This window comes from Syngnathus acus, chromosome 9, assembly GCF_901709675.1.
Source record: "Syngnathus acus chromosome 9, fSynAcu1.2, whole genome shotgun sequence".
Lineage (NCBI taxonomy): Eukaryota > Metazoa > Chordata > Actinopteri > Syngnathiformes > Syngnathidae > Syngnathus > Syngnathus acus.
Window position 1 is genome coordinate 13858951 of NC_051094.1, and position 21576 is coordinate 13880526.

Sequence of the window (21576 nt, forward strand, 5' to 3'; positions counted from 1 at the left end):
AACTGAGTGATGTTCTTATTTCATCACACCGGAGAAAACACAAATCACTGGGACATCAAAATACAGTATTTATTGAAATAACACAACGTGTCACATTAAAATCGGCATACGTATGACTCCTCACTTGTGACGCCAGATTTATGTCATGACAATATACAGTGTATATATACCCATGCAGTGGCCACCCCCACTGCTCAGATAGGAAAGTGCGGACAGTGTTTTACTTAGTAGTGGCAAACGGATCAGTCGGCAATTGTTTTGTTTTGAACTATCCAGTAATTTATTCGGCAAATTTTTCTTTCATTTCGAGAGCTTTATTGCGTAGCCTTTTCTCACTGAACTACCCTCATCGCCACTAAGGTAGGTAAATAGACTTTAATTAATATTCCTGTCGCACGACGTGGCAAAATTGTTCTTTTTCATTTTTTAATTCAGTGCTATCCACTTTTTGTTTTTAACCTCGTTGCACTGAGAAGCAGGATTTTCGGAATAAGATTGCACAATTGCACAGACCACCAGCTACAGAATGCTGTACTCTCGAACCATTTTCTTTAAAAAACGTATCAAAACTGAATATTTTATTAAAAGGCGAATTAACACTCGCCATATATATGTTTAAATTACTATTCCGTGAGTTCGTGAGGGCTCTGCTCGCCTTCCTCATAGGTGTTGACTTGCAAGCTGTGGCGCAAAATGTTTAAGAATAGTGTACATAAACGACGCATTTAAGTTTACATATCAAAGAATATATAGTATGTCAGCAAAAAAAGTGAAATCCCACTTCATCTTGGAAGGACACGGGCGGCGTGTGGAAAACAAGAAAAAAACAGGAATTGCAAAACACAGTCCGACGTTGCCTTGATTTGACTTGCGGGTTAACAAGAGTGCCAACATTAAATAAATAAATCAATAAATAAATATGTGTGTGTGTGTGTGTGTGTGTGTGTGTGTGTGTGTGTGTGTGTGTGTGTGTGTGTGTGTGTGTGTGTGTGTGTGTGTGTGTGTGTGTGTGTGTGTGTGTGTGAAGTATACTGTGTAGCCATATAATAAATAATTACATGTGTAAAGAAATATTTATCTATTTCAATACTTAAATAATTATTTCTTCAACAGGTGTTCATTTCAATACTCTCTCTCTCTCGCTCTTTCTCGCGCTCTCTCTTTTTCCGGCCACGGACTGCACATATACTATAGCACTTTATCTCCACCACATGGTGCCCAAATCGCTTTACAATGCCGCACCCATTCACAGACACATTCATACACCAATGGGAGGCTGCTGTCATGCAAGGTACTACCAGGTCCACACTGGGAGCAAATTGGGGTCAGTGTCTTGCCCAAGAAGACTTCATTATGGTCACCAGGGTTGAGGATTGATACCACAACCTTAGAGTTGGAAGGTGTGTTGTGGAAGTGAGGAGGTCTTCGAAATGTTCTCTCCACCAATACACAACGTCCCGACTCGAGGTCTGCAGCACCCCAACTCTGCTGTACACAGTGTTAACGGTGCACCGCTTCCACCTCCTGAGACGCCAGATGGTGGACCAGAATTTCCTTGAAGCCGTTCGGTAGTTATTCTCCATGGCCTCGCCAAACTGCTCCCATGCCCAAATTTATGCCTCAGCAACCACCAAAGCTGCGTTCCGTTTGGCAATGCGATACCCGTTGGCGGGCTCTAGAGTCCCACTGGCCAAAAAGGCCTAATAGGACTCTATCTTCAACTTGATGGCATCCTTTACTGCCTGTGTCGACCAGCGGGTTCAGGGGTTCCTGCCACGACAGGCACTAACCACCTCATGGCCACAACAATGGGGGCATGGAAAATGGCATACTCAGACTCAATGTTCCCCGCCTCCCACGGAATGTGGGCAAATTTCTGCCGGAGGTGGGAGTTGAAGCTCTTTCTGACGGAATTCTGCTGATTCTGACGTTCCACGAAACCCGCACAATACATTTGGGTCTGCTAGGTCGGACCGGCATCTTCCCCCACCATCCGAGCCAACACACCACCAGGTGGTGATCAGTTGACTTCACAGCACCTCTCTTCGCCCGAGTGTCCAAAACATGCGGCCGCAAATCCAATGACACGACTACAAAGTCGATCATGGAACTGCGGCCTACGGTGTCCTGGTGCCAAGTGCACACATGGACACCCTAATGTTTTCACATGGTGTTGATTATGGTCAATGTATGTCGCGCACAGAAGTCCAATAATAGAACACCACCCGGGTTCCGATCGGGGGGGCTGTTCCTCTTAATCATCCCCTTCCAGGTCTCACTGTCATTGCTCACGAGAGCATTGAAGTCACCCAGCAGAACGATGGATTCCCCAGTCTCTTGTTTCAAGGACTCCAAATAGGGTGGGTACTCTGAACTTCCGTTTGGTGCATAGACACAAACAACATTCAGGACCCGTCCCCCTCACCCGGATGCAAAAGGAGGCTACCCTCTCGTTCATCGGGGTGAACCGCAATGTGCAGGTACCTAGCCACGGGCAATAAGTATGCCCACACCTGCTCGGAGCCTCTCACCATGGGCAACTCCAGAGTGGAAGAGAGTCCAACCCCTCAAGAGGACTGGTAGCAGAGCCCAACTTGTGTGTGGAGGCAAGTCCAACTTTGTCTAGTCTGAACTTTTCTCTCATGCACACCAGCTTGGGCTCCTTTCCTGCCAAAGAGGGGACATTCCTCATCCCTAGAGCCAGCCTCTGTAGCCAGGGATCGGACCACAAAGGTCCCTGCCTTTGGCTGCCGTTCAGCTCATTGTGCACCCGACCCCTTTGGCCCCTGCCACAGGTGGTGAGCCCATGGGAAGGGGGACCCACATTGCCTTTTCGGGCTGTGCCTATGGGTGAAGGCCCGGCCACCAGATGCTCGCCTTCAATCCCCACCTCCAGGTATTCATTGATTCATTCATTGAGTCATTGATTGATGGCACTGTCTTAACCCAGTCATTCTCTCCTATTACACTCACTGGGCAGGACTAGTGCTGTGTTGGCTACATCAAACTGCTTTTCTTAATAACCATCATCATCGTTCCTACAAAAACAATAGGTTCTCAGTGTTAGATATGTGTGTCTAGATTAAAGTTAGGGACATCTAAGTTTTTTCAAATTAAACTCAATTTTTACCCGTGGCTACCTTTGGATCTGATAACCGAGTTCAGGTTTTTCGTTTGTTTAAACCTTCTTAAACTATAAAGAAAACCAACAACCGGGTGCCCCTAGTGGCAGTTGATTATACTGCTGGCAGTAGATTTCCACCACAACTAACAAAATAATTAATTATTTAACTCACGAATTAATAATTACTTATTTAATGAATTAATGACCCCATATTCGCTACCACCAAAATGAATGGACAAAATAGAAAATGCTAACTTTTTTCGGGTTTCTAATGAAAAAAATACATAAATTGAGCTCGTTAGTGTAAAATGGACCATCACGGCTTTTATGTCCCTTTAAATGATTTCGTGACTGAACAAAGGTGGTGGCAAGCAGGTTTGGGTGTTCCCCGAGAAATCAAACTCAGCATTCCCAAAATAATTACTCCCCCCTCCCCACCTAATTGGTACCTCTTGGTAAATAAAAAAAATCATTTAGAAACTGAATCCTTGGATTTTCTCAGTGTGATTGTTTTGAAGAAATGAAACCTTTGCAAGTGATAATTATGCAAATAACACAAAAATCAGGAATGTGGCAAACACTTGTTCAGTTTTCTAAAGAAGTCTTTTAACCATCACAATTGAAAATCAATTTGGAGGCAGCCCTGTAGTGTTTCTGTGTTTGCATTATTTTCGTATTCTTTCATTGTGGGTTGTGTTTGGCGTGAGATAAATTTACAAAAAACACAGACATCTAGCAAACAGGAAGCAATTATTTTTTCACAGCACTTGTTGCCTATTTATCAACGTCAATGAGCAAACAGAAAAACAGAGGTATGTCAAGGTGTTGCGTTTGCAGCTTTAATATCCATTTTTCTTTGAGACGCAACATGACACAATGGTGGTGTTTTGCATTCCTTTTCTTTAATGTTCTTGCACACACTAACTCGCGCTCTTTGGCGCACTCCTTTTTATATCACATCTAGTACTTCCCATTGCCGTAAACAAGGTTACAAGCAACATAAAATGTCCACAGTACATACATGAGAAAACTTCACATCACTGCAGTAAACACAAAATATGGTATGAAACAGAACAAATCACACAATGACATACCGATGTACACTCCATCATAACAACAAATGAGAGCGTAAAAAAGTCAACACAAGGCTTCTTCCTCTGTGTCTTTTTGACATTTTGTATGTCCTGGGAGACAGCTATAATTAATTCCTACCTCATGCCCCTAGCTGAATTCTCATTTTTGTTAAAACTTTGAAGACTAAATGAACACAGCCTCCATGGAGGTGGAATAATAAGTCAAATCTGGTTGGTTCTGCTCAATATCCCGGGTGTCCTCACCTTACGCAAATTATCTGAACAAACTGTTCTATAGAACATTTGACAAATTTGCACACATTGTGTTGCAAACCCATTCTCCACATTTTATTGGTGATAACGTGTACTGAGAGTGATAGGAAACACAATATATATCGTTTATAATGAACAAGCAATTCAAAACCAACCATGTTCTATTCACTCACCACTGATCATTGATCATAAATGCGGAAAAAAATACTACCAATTACGGTAAAATAAATCTTGTGAGCAGCAGAGCAAGTGTGGTTAAAACGAGGACAAAAGAAACGTGGATGGATGAGAAACAAAACCTTATACTCATAATAATGCATCAGTTTGTATCAAGGTTTCCGTTGCTCTATGGCGTAATTTAGAAAAAAATACGCATCTTCATTTCGCAAAATCACAATTCGAGGTCGATCCTCTCAAACAAATGGCTACTTTGTCACTAGATCGCTAGTAAGGATTTTTTCTTTGCTTCTCACCCTCCTAACTGTGAGGCGGACGTGCTAACCAGTGCCCCACCGAGATCTTATTTCTGAAACCTATGTATTTTGAATGCAGCCTCATAGCTCATAAGCCATTGTTCTTATCGGGAATTAATCAAGGCTGGTCATGATAGTGTTCTGCCGACCTGTGTGGCACGACACCACAAGCATGGCCGACTCACTTGTTTTTTCATGGCTGCACCGGCCGGCTTCGAACGTCCATTCAGTCATGGGTATAGGATTCTTATTAAATCTACTTTTATTGCTTTCAGTGTCTGCCAGATATGATCCCCACTGGTCGTGCTCTCATCCTAGAGCTTGCAAGTGTGGTGGAAATGTGCGAGAACAAGTTACGTAGGTGGTACTGTAATTCAATGTTAAGTCCAGTTTCATCTATAGTATCCAGCAGAGACTGGACAAGGAGAGTTGTACAGTTGGAGTGTAGGGGAGAGTGGGGTAAGTAGTGCCAATTTTTACTTAAAGTGCCCTTAAAGCAAGGGGATAACAGTAATGCCTCCAACTAAGATATCTACATATAGTTTAAGATGTTGTGCATCTGGGAACAATTACTTCGGATCTTAAACAAACTGTTTGAGATATACAGCTTTAGAAAAAAAAGTGGTTTTGTGGCACAACTTGCCCCAGGTATGGGGTAAGTTGTGCCATTAGAGAAAATACACTGGGGTAAATTGTGCCATTGATAATTGACGTAAAACAGATCATTTTAATCCCACAAATGATAATGCTATATAAAAGAAAGACAAATTGCACTTATTAAAGGTAGAAGCTCATCCAAGAGAGGTTGCTTCAGGAATACTGCATGCCAAATTGCATCGTGCTTTAAAGACACTGAACCAATCAGGTCCTAGAGAAGGTTAAACGTTTATCAGCACATTGCAGTTTACATTCAGATTTAGGCTAAGTTGAAACTATCCACTCCAAATAACTATCACATAACCTATACTTCATCTAACCTGCTTTTTTGTCTCTGGTCCAGCTGGCAGGCATGTCAATGTGATTCCTTTGTGCAAATTCAAAAGCCAGTTCAAGGCATTTCATGGCATCTATGCCATGAAACATTGCTGCGAGGGTTTTAATATGGTCAACAAGCTCTTTCTCCATGGTCTAATTAAAGACAGATTTGGCAGCTGCTGTTCTTTCATATCCTGGATTTGTTACTGGGCCTACTTTTTTTCTTATCCATATATCGTTTTATGGTCATCCTGCAGATCTTCATCTCCTTTCCAACCTGACGTATGGTCTTTCCCTCTTGCACTTCTTTCAGAACCCTGTCTGTCTTGCGTTTGTAGTAAAATTTAGAATATCACATAGTTTTAGTGATCAAATGTAAGAATACAATGTACGATAACAATAAAATACCATAAGGTAATATATAGTAAAAAAAGAATAAGTTGGGGTAAGTTGTGCCACTGCGCAACTTACCCCAGGCCCTTTGGCACAAATTACCCCAGACCCACCATTTTGAAAAAAATGCATCCCCCTGTTGTTTTGAGCAAGCATCATGCTAACTGTATGGACTCATGCAGTAGCTTACTAAAGCACTAAAACATGTGTGAACTGTTTTCAAAGTTGTTTATAATTGTTCAAACACGGCAATCAAAAAACCTTAATCATAGAAATGTTACTTTTGAAGGCAGAAAATGTTTTTAGAACTTAAATGTGCTTACCTCTCAAGCCACGTGTCTCCCTTCTCTGCAGGATGAGTGAAATCAAAGTCAAAGTCAAAGTCAGCTTTATTGTCAATCCCTTCATATGTCAAGACACACAAAGAAACCGAAATTCCGTTTCCTCCATCCCACGGTGACGAGACATACAAGTAGACGACACAAAATAAAAACAAGAAGGCACAAACAATAAATAATAAATAAAAAATAATAAATAAATAAAATGAGCGATGAATAAATAATAAACCAATAACCCAATAAATAAGAGGAGCAAAACTGAGCCAGCGTGCACACAGCAGACAGTAATCACAGCGCAAAGAACAAAGAACAGGACGCTACGCAGAAAGGGGGAGCGAGTTCAGGATCCTAACAGCCTGGAGAATGAAGCTGTTGGAGAGTCTGGTGGTGCGGGAGCGCAGGCTCCTGTACCGCCTCCCAGAGGGCAGAAGATCAAACAAAGAGTGAGCGGGGTGACTCACATCACTCACAATCTTGGTCGCCTTGCGGGTGAGATGGGAGGTGTAAATGTCCTTCAAGGAGGGGAGAGAAGCACCAATAGTCTTACCAGCCGTCTTCACTATGCGCTGCAGGGCCTTCAAGTCGTAGTCAGTGCAGCTGCCACCCCAAACAGCAATACAGCTGGAGAGGACGCTCTCAATGGTGCCGCGGTAAAACGTTGTCATGACGGCCGGAGGAGCGCCCGCTCGCCTGAGTTTCCGAAGGAAGTACAGGCGGCGCTGGGCCTTCTTCGCCAGTGATGCGGTGTTGGTGGACCAGGAGAGATCCTCACTGATGTGCACCCCCAGGAACCTGGCGCTGCTCACTCTCTCCACCACAGCACCGTCGATGGTCAGCGGCAGGTGTTGGGCGTGACCCTTCCGGAAGTCAACAACAATCTCCTTGGTCTTGTCGACGTTCAGCAGGAGGTTGTTGTCCCTGCACCACGTGGTCAGAAGGTCAACCTCCAGCCTGTATTGAGTCTCGTCTCTCTTGGTGATGAGACCCACCAGAGTCGTGTCGTCAGCAAACTTCACTATGCGGTTTTCGCTGCAGGTGGCAGCGCAGTCATGCGTCAGGAGGGTGAAGAGCAGCGGACTGAGCACGCAGCCTTGGGGGGCCCCTGTGCTCAGCGTGATGCTGGCGGAGATTTTGTCGCCAACACGTACCACCTGTGGCCTCTGACAGAGGAAGTCCAGTAGCCAGTTGCAGAGGCAGGTACCGAGGCCCAGCTTGTCAAGTTTGCTGATGAGACGTTGTGGCACAATGGTGTTGAAGGTAGAACTGAAGTCCACAAACAGCAACCTCACATACGAGTCCCTCCCCTCCAGGTGGGTGAGGGCCGAGTGGAGGGCAGAGCAGATGGCATCCTCTGAGGACAGTTTGGCTCGGTACGCAAACTGGAAGGGGTCAATGGTGGGGGGGAGAACGGATCGGATGTGCTCCATGACAAGCCGCTCAAAGCACTTCATGATGATGGGCGTAAGTGCCACGGGGCGGTAGTCATTGAAGCAGGACGGAGCAGGTTTCTTCGGCACAGGTACGATGGTGGCACCTTTGAAACACGACGGGACGATGGCCTGCTGCAGGGAAGTGTTAAAGATGTCCGTGAAGACACCCGTCAGCTCACCAGCGCAGTCCTTCAGCGCACGACCCGGGATGTTGTCCGGGCCCGCCGCCTTACGGATGTTGATAGCGGCAAGCGCCCTCCTCACGCTGTCGGCGGAGAGGCACAGGGGCAGCTCGTGGGAAGGGGGAGTGGCCTTCAGCGGGCAAGTGCTGTTCTGAGCGTCGAAGCGAGCAAAGAAGCGGTTGATGTCATTGAGCAGACGGACGTCGCCTTCACAGCTCTGCGGCGCGGGCTTGTAGTCCGTGATGGTCTGAATGCCCTGCCAAAGGCTCCGTGCGTCCCTGCTGTCCTTGAAGTGGGCGGTAATTTTGCACGAGAACGCCCTCTTCGCTTCTTTGATGCCCCGGGACAGGTCGGCCCTCGCAGTCCTCAAGCCAGCCTCAAAAATAGGTGGTCACATGACCAACTTCTTCTATGAATTTCTGGAAAACGGGTGGCACTACTTGCCCCTTGGCACAAATTACCCCACTCTCCCCTACCTATGATGAAAATCACAGACCTCGGTCATATATTTACTAAGTGGGAGAAATTGCACAATCGGTGGCTGATTTTACCCCTCTGTATATGCTGGGACAAAAAAATGTATTGATGTCGGTGGATGACAGTTGTTGTGTATCCCTAATAAAATTACCTTTATAATCAGTACTAACCTTAGCTGTACTTTTCATTGTACATGAACCTCACTCCTAAGAGCTCTAAATCAGTCTGTTGTTCACATCTATTTGTATTCTCCAGGAAAGAATGGAGATGCTGGACAACCTGCAAGACGACATGGGAATTGAATCAGGCAACACAACCTCTAAAATCAGCCTAGAGGTGTCCATGAACTTTACATTATTCCCCTATTACCAACATTCGTTGTATGTGGCTACAAGCTATATCCTGGCATACCTCTTCATCTTTCTGCTGTGTATGGTGGGGAACAGTCTGGTCTGTTTCGTCGTCCTTGGAAGCAGTCATATGCACACGGTCACCAACCTCCTCATCTTAAACTTGGCGATCAGTGACCTCCTGGTGGGTATCTTCTGCATCCCCACAACACTTGTGGACAACCTCATAACAGGTAATTATCCGTGCAATATTTAAGCTTCATAAAAATAGTTTATTCGCCTTTCTCAAAGGCACTTAACAGTGGTCACAAAACAGACTTGGATCTTTCCAGAAGCCAATTTCAATTGACATTTTTTTGGTCTGTCGTGGGTATAGTGGCTCCTCCCTTAAGGAACCAGAGGGTTGGAAGTTTGAATCTTGCAATAGAACAAAACATGAAGAATAAGGAAATAGAGACTTGATGCAGGGATGCTAGTCAACATCCTGAGCTCTACAGAGGTGCCCTTGAGCAAACTCTTGGTAGGCAAATGTGGGATGTAATGCATGCACCATGCAGTATATACAGTGCCTTGCGAAAGTATTCGGCCCCCTTGAACCTTTCAACATTTCGCGACATTTCAGGCTTCAAACATAAAGATATAAAAGTTTAATTTTTTGTCAAGAATCAACAAGTGGGACACAATCGTGAAGTGGAACAAAATTTATTGGATAATTTAAACTTTTTTAACAAATAAAAAACTGAAAAGTGGGGCGTGCAATATTATTCGGCCCCCTTGCGCTAATACTTTGTAGCGCCACCTTTTGCTGCAATTACAGCTGCAAGTCGCTTGGAGTATGTCTCTATCAGTTTTGCACATCGAGAGACTGGAATTCTTGCCCATTCTTCCTTGCAAAACAGCTCGAGCTCAGTGAGGTTGGATGGAGAGCGTTTGTGAACAGCAGTCTTCAGCTCTTTCCACAGATTCTCGATTGGATTCAGGTCTGGACTTTGACTTGGCCATTCTAACACCTGGATACGTCTATTTGTGAACCATTCCATTGTAGATTTGGCTTTATGTTTTGGATCATTGTCCTGTTGGAAGATAAATCTCCATCCCAGTCTCAGGTCTTTTGCAGACTCCAACAGGTTTTCTTCCAGAATGGTCCTGTATTTGGCTCCATCCATCTTCCCATCAATTTTAGCCATCTTCACTGTCCCTGCTGAAGAAAAGCAGGCCCAAACCATGATGCTGCCACCACCATGTTTGACAGTGGGGATGGTGTGTTCAGGGTGATGAGCTGTGTTGCTTTTACGCCAAACATATCGTTTTGCATTGTGGCCAAAAAGTTCGGTTTTGGTTTCTTCTGACCAGAGCACCTTCTTCCACGTTTGGTGTGTCTCCCAGGTGGCTTGTGGCAAACTTTAAACGAGACTTTTTATGGATATCTTTGAGAAATGGCTTTCTTCTTGCCACTCTTCCATAAAGGCCAGATTTGTGCAGTGCACGACTGATTGTTGTCCTATGGACAGACTCTCCCACCTCAGCTGTAGTTATCTGCAGTTCATCCAGAGTGATCATGGGCCTCTTGGCTGCATCTCTGATCAGTCTTCTCCTTGTTTGAGATGAAAGTTTGGAGGGATGGCCGGGTCTTGGTAGATTTGCAGTGGTCTGATACTCCTTCCATTTCAATATAATTGCTTGCACAGTGCTCCTTGAGATGTTTAAAGCTTGGGAAATCTTTTTGTATCCAAATCCGGCTTTAAACTTCTCCACAACAGTATCTCGGACCTGCCTGGTGTGTTCCTTTGTCTTCATGGTTCTCTCTGCGCTTTAAACAGAACCCTGAGACTATCAAAGAGCAGGTGCATTTATACGGAGACTTGATTACACACAGGTGCATTCTATTTATCATCATCAGTCATTTAGGACAACATTGGATCATTCAAAGATCCTCACTGAACTTCTGGAGTGAGTTTGCTCCACTGAAAGTAAAGGGGCCGAATAATATTGCACGCCCCACTTTTCAGTTTTTTATTTGTTAAAAAAGTTTTAATTATCTAATAAATTTCGTTCCACTTCACGATTGTGTCCCACTTGTTGTTGATTCTTGACAAAAAATTAAAATTTTATGTCTTTGTGTTTGAAGCCTGAAATGTGGCGAAATGTTGAAAGGTTCAAGGGGGCCGAATACTTTCGCAAGGCACTGTACAAAGCAAAGACCTTTTGAAAAAAACACAGTAATTCATTTGAGGGATGGGATGGGGCAAAGTTCAACTTGAAATGAATGGTACTACCATTCCACAATAAATCACTGACTGCAGACTGCAACAAGAATCATAAAGGCTGGTTGGCTTTGTTGAAACTGAATGAAGGATTATGCTCACCCTTGAACAGACATTGAAAAAAAATAGACATAGAATATATTTTTTTATAAGATTCTGTATGGAATGTGACAAAATATTATATTGTCATCTCCCATAGTGCACTTTTATGGTGAGTCTCTTTACAGTATTTTCCTCCATGTATTGTCAGTACTGCAAAATTAAGCAATATATGTCCAGGGCTGGACTGGCCGCTCAGCACAGCATGAAGATGGACTTGTGCCTTTAGGGGCCAATGTGGTGCAATTAGTAATTATGTGCCTCGCCCACAAATCAAACAAAGCAGCAAATTAAGACCTTTACAAAATAAACAGTAAATATATCCTTTAGAGTCAAATACCATTGGAACTGGCCAGGGGGGCAAATCAAAATGCCATAGCTAAAGGAATACATCTTTTGAAAAACAAAAACATTTCTTACAGTCATTGTCTCGACACAATATTATTTGGCATGCGGTCCACAGTTATGTTTTTGTGTCGTGAAATGCATATGTGTCTGATATTTTGCTTAACATGGCATGCGGTCCACAAAATGGAAAAAAGCAGTGTTTCAAATTTTATGTGTGTCATTGTGCTTTTTAGATACTATTATTTGATTGAATAAGCCATCAATCGCAGAATGCAAAGTAGTGTCGGCTGTCGGGTACCAAATTCATAGTGCATTAAATAAGGAATCTAAACAATGCCACAGAAAAAAGCCTTTTCATTCTCTTGTAAATTTCAACATAACCTTACTCTTTACTGGGTTCTAGACGAGTGAATCTTGTCTTATGGAAGCGTGACCATTGATTATGGGAACAATGACTTATTACTGATAGAAAGGGTAGCAAGCATGAACGTGTGCTCTTGTGCTGAGGTCAGCTCGTGTCAAAGCCTGGGGCCTGGGATGTTTGTTTCTGCAGTGTACTTGGGTTTGCGCTTTGAACACTGATTTTGATGCTAATGACAGACATGGAGCAGATTAGCTGGAAAAACACTACTTTCAGCCCGCAGACAGGCCGTTATGCCCAGTTCTACCAGTGAAAGGTCAAGCAAAATACCAAAAGAGAGTAAACTTGACATATGCACACAGACTATTAAACTTTGTGCTAGGCTAAAGCCTGGAATGTCAATAGGAACAACAGAACCAATATGGGTGGAACGTATCGATTCAACTGGCTTGTTGTTGTTGTTGTTGTTTTTTTAATTTGTTGGTAGTTTACTACCATGGCTCGGTACCCATCTCTAGTGCCACCTTATGTAAAGAATGGGGTAATCAACATGACCTATTTTGAATCGCAACATGTTATCATTTATGGATTCAATTAAACGGTATTTTGTTGCATTGACATTCTACCAGTTTATTGGTAACAACAGTTTTAAAGCTCATGCATTTTAAAGGTAGAGAGAGCTCTTACACGGGTGTGTTGCCATGACAGCAATGGCACAAATATTAGTGAAGTTGTTGATTTATATCTCTACAATATGGTCTCCAATACTGTAAGCCAAAGGTGTCAAACTCATTTTTTGTTGCGGGCCACATCGGAGTTATGGATTCCCACGTGGGGCCATTAATGACTTAAATAGAAATGAATGTGTGTGGATATTATCACATACATACAACAGAATTTAATCATTTATTTTGAAATGGGATTATAGCAAAAAAAATATTGCAATATCTCATTGTTATTAAAAGGAAAGACAATTTAGAATTTTGGTATTTTAACAAGAAACATGAAGTTGACATTCGTGATTTTAATTTTGCAGGCCACATAAAATGATGTGGCGGGCCGAATCTGGCCACCGGGACATGTGCTGTAAGCAGTGAATTATGGTGATTGATTGGAAAGGGAAGAAAACATTGAGTGAGTCAGCGTTTGACCATACAATTGGACCACTATTTCTGAAAACTACCCATATGGACAATCTTGCATGCTTTCTTTTACACACACACACACACGCACACACACACACACACACACACACACACACACACACACACACACACACACACACACACACACACACACACACACACACACACACACACACACACACACACACACACACACACACACACACACACACACACACACACACACACCGGTCAAAATGCCAGAGCAGGTTTCTTGTGTCAGTACAGCCCTGTACATTATATGCTTTATGTTACTCCATTGCAATAAGAATCCCAACACAATCGAGAATGGAGTCAATTCATGTATTCTGCATTTATTTTGCTTTACTGACTTTTGCGTGACTCATTTCATACTTGGCAGGGTGGCATATTAAGCATCCATCTATATTCTATACCTATTATGTTGTTCTTTCATCTGTCCATCCCCATTATCTTCCACATGCTGTTCAGTCATTGTTGAATATGAAGCCCTTAAAATGAAAGCTGCAATCCTGCCTAGAAAATCCAAGGACACGTACTGTGCTCCGAGGATGTCTTTACAGTGCTTAACCTTTTACACGTTATGTAACAGCTGGATTCCAAAATTTAATAAATTAAGACTCCTTCAAACCTCTGCACCCAACACCCCATAACGACAGTAAGTTAACAAAGCGTGGGTGTGATGAATTAAAGAAAAGAAAAAGTAATTGAGTTCAAGTGCATCCACTTTTCACTGAGGAACCTTTTGATGTTTCCGTAGCTTAATTTGAATTGACCTTTGCTTAATAATAATGCAAGTTATTGATTTTTTCTTGTGCGGCGGTGATTCACGGACCGGTACCAGTCCACGGCCCGGGGGTTGGGGACCACTGCTTTACGACATATGTCACTTCTCCTTTTCCTTGCAAAGACAGAAATTGATGCAATCGCTTACGTGCAATTACTGCTGGCATAAGCTCTACGTTACTGGTCATATTCCTGTATCAGCTGTCACAATCTCTCAAGCGATTCTTAGCAAAATAAGGTGGGGAGTTGCCAGTAACTCTCCTGTATCATACTGTCACTTGCTTCTGCTTTCCTCCACCAGAACGCTTCTTTATGCTCAGTCACAAGCTGTCACAATACCCGCAACAATGCCCAAAAGTTTAAAATGACCAGGATCTGACTGCATTGTAGCTCAGGATAGAATCGAATCCAAGTCCATTATTGTACAAAATAATATACAGCAGGCATCCGTTGTTGTTCTCTCTGGGGCAAACAGCTTTTATTTTTTGGTGGTGGACAACAGTTTTCATTTTTTGATGGTGGACAGAGAGAAAAGGTTTCATCATTCTTAATAAACGTAACAAGCAGAGAAAAGGGAGGAAAATAAAACAAGGACTGATATAATTAATCGATATTCATATGCAAATCCGTCCAAGTCCTCATCTTCTGTATCCAAATTAAACAGTTGGGCAAGTTCGCCATTAAACATGCCACGTTCCTTCTCGTTATTGTCTCGTTGTTGCCACGTTGCTCTTCTGCAATGATCCTGGCTTTCCAGAAAGCTCTAATTGTGCCTCGTAAGGATGCCTTTTTGTCCATGCCATTTTAGAGGGTCCTAATGCTGTCTTTGCACGAACCAGTGGTTCTTAACCTGGGTTCGATCGAACCCTAGGGGTTCTGTGAGTCGGTCACAGGGGTTTGGCAGAGCCTCCACCGCAGAGGTCCGAACGCACCTGATTTTATTATGACTGTCAACCCAAATAAATGTATGACCGTCTCATATTATATACAGTATAGGCTACGCAACAAACTGATGACTATCTAGTTTTGAAATCAAAGACTAGTAAAGCCTGTTAATTTAAAAAAAAAAAAAAAAAGATGAACGGTAATGAAAAAAAACTAGCAAGAGCGCTGAAGACAATTTGCAATTGACACATAGTCGATGCACAATTTGTCTTCACGGGCCAAATATAATTGCAATTGCCCGGGGGCCAGAGTTTGACACCCCTGCTTTAGACTATTGTTTCGACAAATGATGAATTACAATGTAAATAATGTACACTCTTCCCATCAGACCATCATAAATATCAACTTCATCTTCTGACCTAATAGATCATGTTTTATATTTTACAGTATTTTTTTATATTCTCAGTCTGTGCGTTCTTTTTAACAGGTTGGCCCTTTTCCAACGTTGTCTGCAAGATGAGCGGTTTTGTGCAGGGTGTGTCTGTGTCTGCATCAGTCTACACGTTGGTTGCAATTGCTGTTGAAAGGTTTGTAGTATTTGTTATTCTACTCATGCACTGCTCACAATAATGTTTTTCAAGATTGAAAAGAACATTTGTTTGCCTGAAGCTACTACAAAAGTATTGTTTCTAAACAAAACAGAAGGTATCTTGAAAACAGTATGAATAATAACTAGCCTAATTACCTAATATAATCTTTATTGGTCAAAAGACTTACTCTTGGTCACGTTGAGATCAAAAACCTCTTTTACAATTGAGACCTGGCTAAGAAAGGCAGCAGCAAAAAACCCCAAAATGGTTCCATGTCTTTCTTTTAGATTTACAAACATTTAAAAACGCCAGTTCCTAGAGACGTTAAGACTTTCTGAAACTGATTGCAGGCTAAAGGTGCTGTGAAACCAAAAGGCTCTCATCAAAAAAGCGATATATAAATCAATGTATATTGAAGATTACATCCGCCTCAAATTTACAATCACTGCAGATGAAATAAAAAAATGACTTGTATTAAAGGGATCAAAGCATTTTCCTCACATACATATTTTGATGGCGTGGCTCAGTGCACAAGAGAGCAGAAACTGCATCTGAATCAGCCAATGTAGGTTAATTAAAGGCAACAGCATAGAAATGTGTTTTGAATTGTGTCTTGAATGTTTCTACTGAGGTAGCAGCTCTGATATGTATGAGTAGGGCATTCCAAAGCTTTGGAGCCCGAATGGGAAATGCTCTCGACCCTGCAGACTTCTTTTTTCCCCTTGGGGTCACTAAAAGGCCAATGTTTTGTGAACGAAGGTTTCGGGACAAAACGTAAGGTACAACTAGGTCACCATGCAATTTTTTATAGGTTAGTAAAAGAACCTTGAAGTCACATCTTAAGTGGACCAAGAGCCAATGCATGTTGGCTAGTATTGAGGTAAAACGATCTAACTTTCTTATCCTTGTGAGCAGTCTAGCTACAGCGTTTTGTACTAACTGTTAACTTTTTATACAAGACATAGGAAGACTAGAAAAAACATAAACAAGGCGCGACATAACAAACATGTATAATAATTTCTGCATTATGGGTTGAAGGAATCGGATGGAGCTTAGCAATATTGTGGAGGTAAAAAAACAGTTCTAGTTATGTTCTTAATGTGTTTTTGAAAGGGTAGAGTTTGGTCAAATATAGCACAGATTCGTTACAGAATCACTTTTACAATTATCAAGGTTTACAGTGCTGTCCTGAAATAGGTGCTGAGATCGAGCAGGGCTAATTATCAATGCCTCGGTTTTATCTGGCTTGAGAAGTACGAGATCGTGAGACATCCAGTATTTCATCTCAGCAAGACCCGCCTCAAGATTACAGCAATCCCACAGATTTGTCATTTCTAACGGCATATATAATTGGGTGGCGTCCGCATAACAATGAAAACTGATGTTATGATTACGTATAATGTCCCCAAGTGGAAGCATGTAAATACTTAACAGTATCGGTCCAAGTACCGATCTCTGTGGGACACCAGATGTAACATCATTAAGGTCAGAAGTGCCTGAGAGTTAAGAACTAAACCAGGAGAGTACTGACAGCAAAATACCAACGCATGTTTCAAGGGGACCTAATAATATTTTGTGATCGACAGTGTCAAAGGCAGCACTGAGATCGAGTGACAATCGTACCGATTAGGTGTTGGAGTCCATAGCTAAGAGATCGTTAGTCACTTTAGCAAGGGTTGTCTCAGTATAGTGGTCAGCTCTCAGAACGGACTGAAAAGGTTCAAATCGATTGTTTGCAACCATTTAATCATTAAGTTGTTGCCTTATGACTTTATCGAGAATATTTGCAATGACCGGGAGATTTGCAATTGGCCTATAATTACTGAGGCAGTCTGGATCGAGGTTTAGTTGCTTAAGTAATGGTTGAATAATCGCGCTCTAAAGGCTGTTGGCATACTGCCAGAGGAGATGGGCAAATTAATTATATTAATAGTATACGGTCCAAGAATCTGAAGAAGTTCTTTAACGGGTTTGCCAGGAAGCAGGTTGAGTAAGAAAGTTGTCTGTTATGCCGCACTAACCAGTTCTGTAAGACAAAAATTCCACGAAATCGTCGGATGAGCGGGTGGAGGTCGGCTGCGTTAGCTTTGCCACAGTATCAAATAAGTATTTAGGCTTGTTTTTATTGAGATGGATAGATCAAGAGAATTAGAATAATTAGTTTTTGCTAAAGCGAGCACTTCTTTATGTTTCAGCACTGACGGAAGACCTCAAGTTCAATTAAACATCATTTGAGCTCAAGCATAATTATTGAAGTGTGCGAGTTTCATTCATGTAAGCCTCCTTGGATGCGTTTTAAGAAATAAAGGTACTACTTAATCAAGGCTGTTTTAAAGAGCGGCATTGAAATCATTTGTGAGATTATCAATTGAACCAATATAAGAGGGAAATGAGGCAGTTGACAGAGGTACTGACATTGACAGAAAGCCAAAACTTCAAGTTGTATAAAGTAGTAATCAGATATACATAACAGTACTATACGGTCGTACCATTATATTTGAGATTGCCACTCCTCGGGATTGTCCCAAATCTAAAGTATTTCCATTTTAATGCGTTGCTACATGTATTGCTTGCGTGAAACCAAACATATCTATTATTGTCTAAAACGCAAAAGCAAGTGGTTCTGATGGTAAATTCATATGAATATTCAAGTCCCCCATAATTATCTGCATACATAGGTCACCAAGTCAGCCACTAATTCAGAAAATGTATATAAAAAGCCAGCGTAAGCGCCAAGTGGGCGGCAGATAACTGCAAGATAAATCAACAGCAAGGCTGTGGATCGAATGACAACTTCAAAAGCTTTAAAAGGGTTATTCTAGCGAGGGCTAAGTCTGAGATCAGACTCGGAAATAAGGGCTACATTTCCATTCTGCGTTGCTACATTTATTATTTGCATGAAACCAAACATATCAATTATTGTCTAAAACGCAAAAGCATAATTCCTATCTGCACACATAGGTCACCAAGTTAGCCACAAATTCTGAAAATTCATATAAAAAGCCAGTTCTAAACGAGTTATTCGAGCGAGGCTGATTGGAAATAAGGGCTACACTTGCATCCTTCGTACAAAGACATGCAACAAAAAGCGAGCCCTCATTATGCGGCAGCAATTCATTCGGTATTTACCAGGTCTTGCAAAGACCAATCATGTTAACATTATGGTCTCTAATGAGGTCAATAACTAGTAGTGCTTTTGTGGAGAGTGATCTGATATTCATACTAATATTCAATATTATTGAGTTATATACTCTCTCTCTCTCTCTCTCTACATGCACACACACACATACTGTTTATATACTCATACACATATATATACAATGTCAACCGGTCAGCACGGCAAGAGCAGAGTCTAATAGGTTGATCAGAGTTCTTACCCTCACTGTGTTGCAGCAAAAGGAAGAGGAAAAAAAACACACCGCTTTTGTAATCCGACAAATGTCATGCAAAAAGTTTGGAAAAAGTTTCTAACATGCTATTTGTTCCTCTTTTGAGGCTTTCTGTAACACCCATTATTTTTCCCCTACAGGTTTCGCTGCATAGTGTTCCTGCATAACAAGACAACCTTCGTGGCTGCCAAGGCAGCTATTGCTGTTATCTGGCTACTAGCAATGGCGATCATGTGTCCAGCCGCAGTGGCATTGACTGTGGAGGAAATTCCTTGGCACTACATGGTCTATAATGATGATGTAAACCATACGATACCCCTCTACACCTGTTATGAAAACTTTGCCAACCCAAAGATGACAAAAGTTTACACTGCAGTTCTTTTTGCTCTTGTCTACCTGGTTCCATTGATGGTCATCACACTTATGTATGGTACCATTGGTGCCAAACTATGCTTATCTGTGGTTGGAAACAGAATGCCACAGGAAACCAACATCCATGTCAGGCGTAAGAGACGAGGTAAGGGAGTGTTCTCCCAGAAAAAGATTCGGGCGATAAAGATGCTGGTCCTGGTGACCTTGCTTTTCATGTTATCATGGTTACCACTCTGGACCCTAATGATGATGGCAGACTATGCGGGCTTGGCAAGAGACAAACTCGATCTATTGAACAGCTACATCTTCCCCTTTGCTCATTGGCTGGCTTTTGCCAATTCCAGCATCAACCCCATAATCTACGGCTATTACAATGAGAATTTCAAAAAAGGATTTCAGGCGGTATGCAAATCCTCGACCTGTCTCGTGCAGTGGCATGTGTGTAGAAGGATTACAACCTGTTTTAGGAGTCGTAGGTCTGTGCAAGTCCCTATTGAAGGTACCAGTTGCAAAAATCGCGGTAGCTATAAGAACCGGCTGTTATTTCGAGTGAGAAATAGAGTCCACAATGACAAATTCAACATGGGCAAACGTGAGTTGAACAGGAGTACTAAGGAGGGGTGTGTGGGAGCTCTGTCAAGGAGGAGTGCTTCGCATGAAGGGATAGAAATGGCAACGATGAACAAGAAGGGCAGCCGTAGTGAGGCATTGGAGAAAGCCAGCCCGCTGTCAGTTTCACTGCACCATGCATGGGATAACTGAATTCACTTTGAATATACCTATACTCACAAAAATTAAACATCAGATGAACTTGAAAGAAATTGAATACACTACGCTTAATATTTGAACTTAGTGTCATGTAAATAATTCATTTAGTGCAACCTGAAATTTACTATCTCTTCTCAACTAATTTGACAATGAAGAAAACCAATTACCGTATTTTCCGCACTATAAAGCGCACCGGATTATAAGGTGCACCTTCAATGAATGGCCCATTTTAAAACTTTGTCCATGTATAAGGCGACCCGGATTATAAGGCGCATAGAATAAATAACTCAACGTTGCTCACACGTTAATGCAATCACAATATAGTAACACTCGAAATAGTGACAACAACAACAATATATCAATAACTCAACGTTGCTCAAATGTTATTATCACACAACACACAAAATAAACACGTAAAGCTTACCTTAATAAATTAGTCCTCATCCACGAATCCATATTGGTCCATATATAAAGGCGCACCGGATTATAAGGCACACTGTCGGCTTTCGAGAAAAATGGAGGTTTTTAGGTGCGCCTTATATTCCGGAAAATACGGTACAGTGGAATCCTGGAAGTCAATTGCCTCGGTACTCGATGTATCAGGTTTTTGACGCAAAATGTCGGTAAATCTGTCTCCGTTCTCGGACAAAGCTTCAGAAACTGACGTTAGTCAGCGTTAAGAGTTGTGTTCACGCGATAACAACCATCTAAAATGTTATGTTATATTTAAGAGGCTGGACGACGGATCATTTTAAGAGAAAGCTTTAGAGCAGGGCCTTTTCAGTAATGAATATATCCACAAGATGCAACACACCAGCTCAACTGCCGCACGTGTGCAATAACACGTTAGGTACAGATGCCTGTGTGCACTTACATATGTCACACTATTTGTCAACAATAGCCATTCTTTCATTCACATTGATTCGCTTTTGGGACTATTTCCGGGATTTCTATCATGGGTAAGTACGTTGTGTGTTTAAACAGTGTTATTTTGTCGTGTTTAATTATATTTCTAGCTCATTATTTGTGTTTTAAATGACCGACGTGTCAAGTGCGGCATAAGTCTGTCGTCCAAGCTTGTGCTGTAGTTTGTTTTGGGTGTTTTTTGTAGTTTTATTTACTGTTGCTTCGGAACACGACGGCTTCGCTTCTTGACGCTCATTGGAACAAATTAGCATTGAGATCCCCGTTTCTTCTTTATTTCAAGTGGTTCAATGTTAAAATATTCAAGTTTGCTTCAGTACTTAGTCAGTCAGTCAAGTCTTTTCTTGTTCTTTGTAATGGGCCTCCAACTCTTCTGTATTAATCTCCGTACTGTGGTGTACATATAAATCCAAAATATCGATAGTAAGATAACTTTTGATGTAATGGAAAAATAAGCAAATTTTCCCATAAAATTCTAACTTTGGGAATTAAATGACATGACTCAAATGTATCAATTTCAAATAATATTGTTTGTGTTG

At 42.0% G+C, this 21576-nt stretch overlaps 1 protein-coding gene across 1 annotated transcript; it reads left to right on the forward strand.

Annotated features, from left to right (window-relative positions):
• The first annotated feature begins 117 nt into the window (after positions 1-117).
• npffr1l2 (neuropeptide FF receptor 1 like 2) lies at positions 118-20317 on the forward strand. Its single transcript, XM_037258386.1, has 4 exons — positions 118-360; positions 8994-9321; positions 15482-15581; positions 19114-20317. The coding sequence occupies exons 2-4, from the start codon at positions 9000-9002 to the stop codon at positions 20105-20107; spliced, it is 1416 nt and encodes a 471-aa protein (XP_037114281.1). The 5' UTR covers positions 118-360; positions 8994-8999; the 3' UTR covers positions 20108-20317.
• Positions 20318-21576: the final 1259 nt, after the last annotated feature.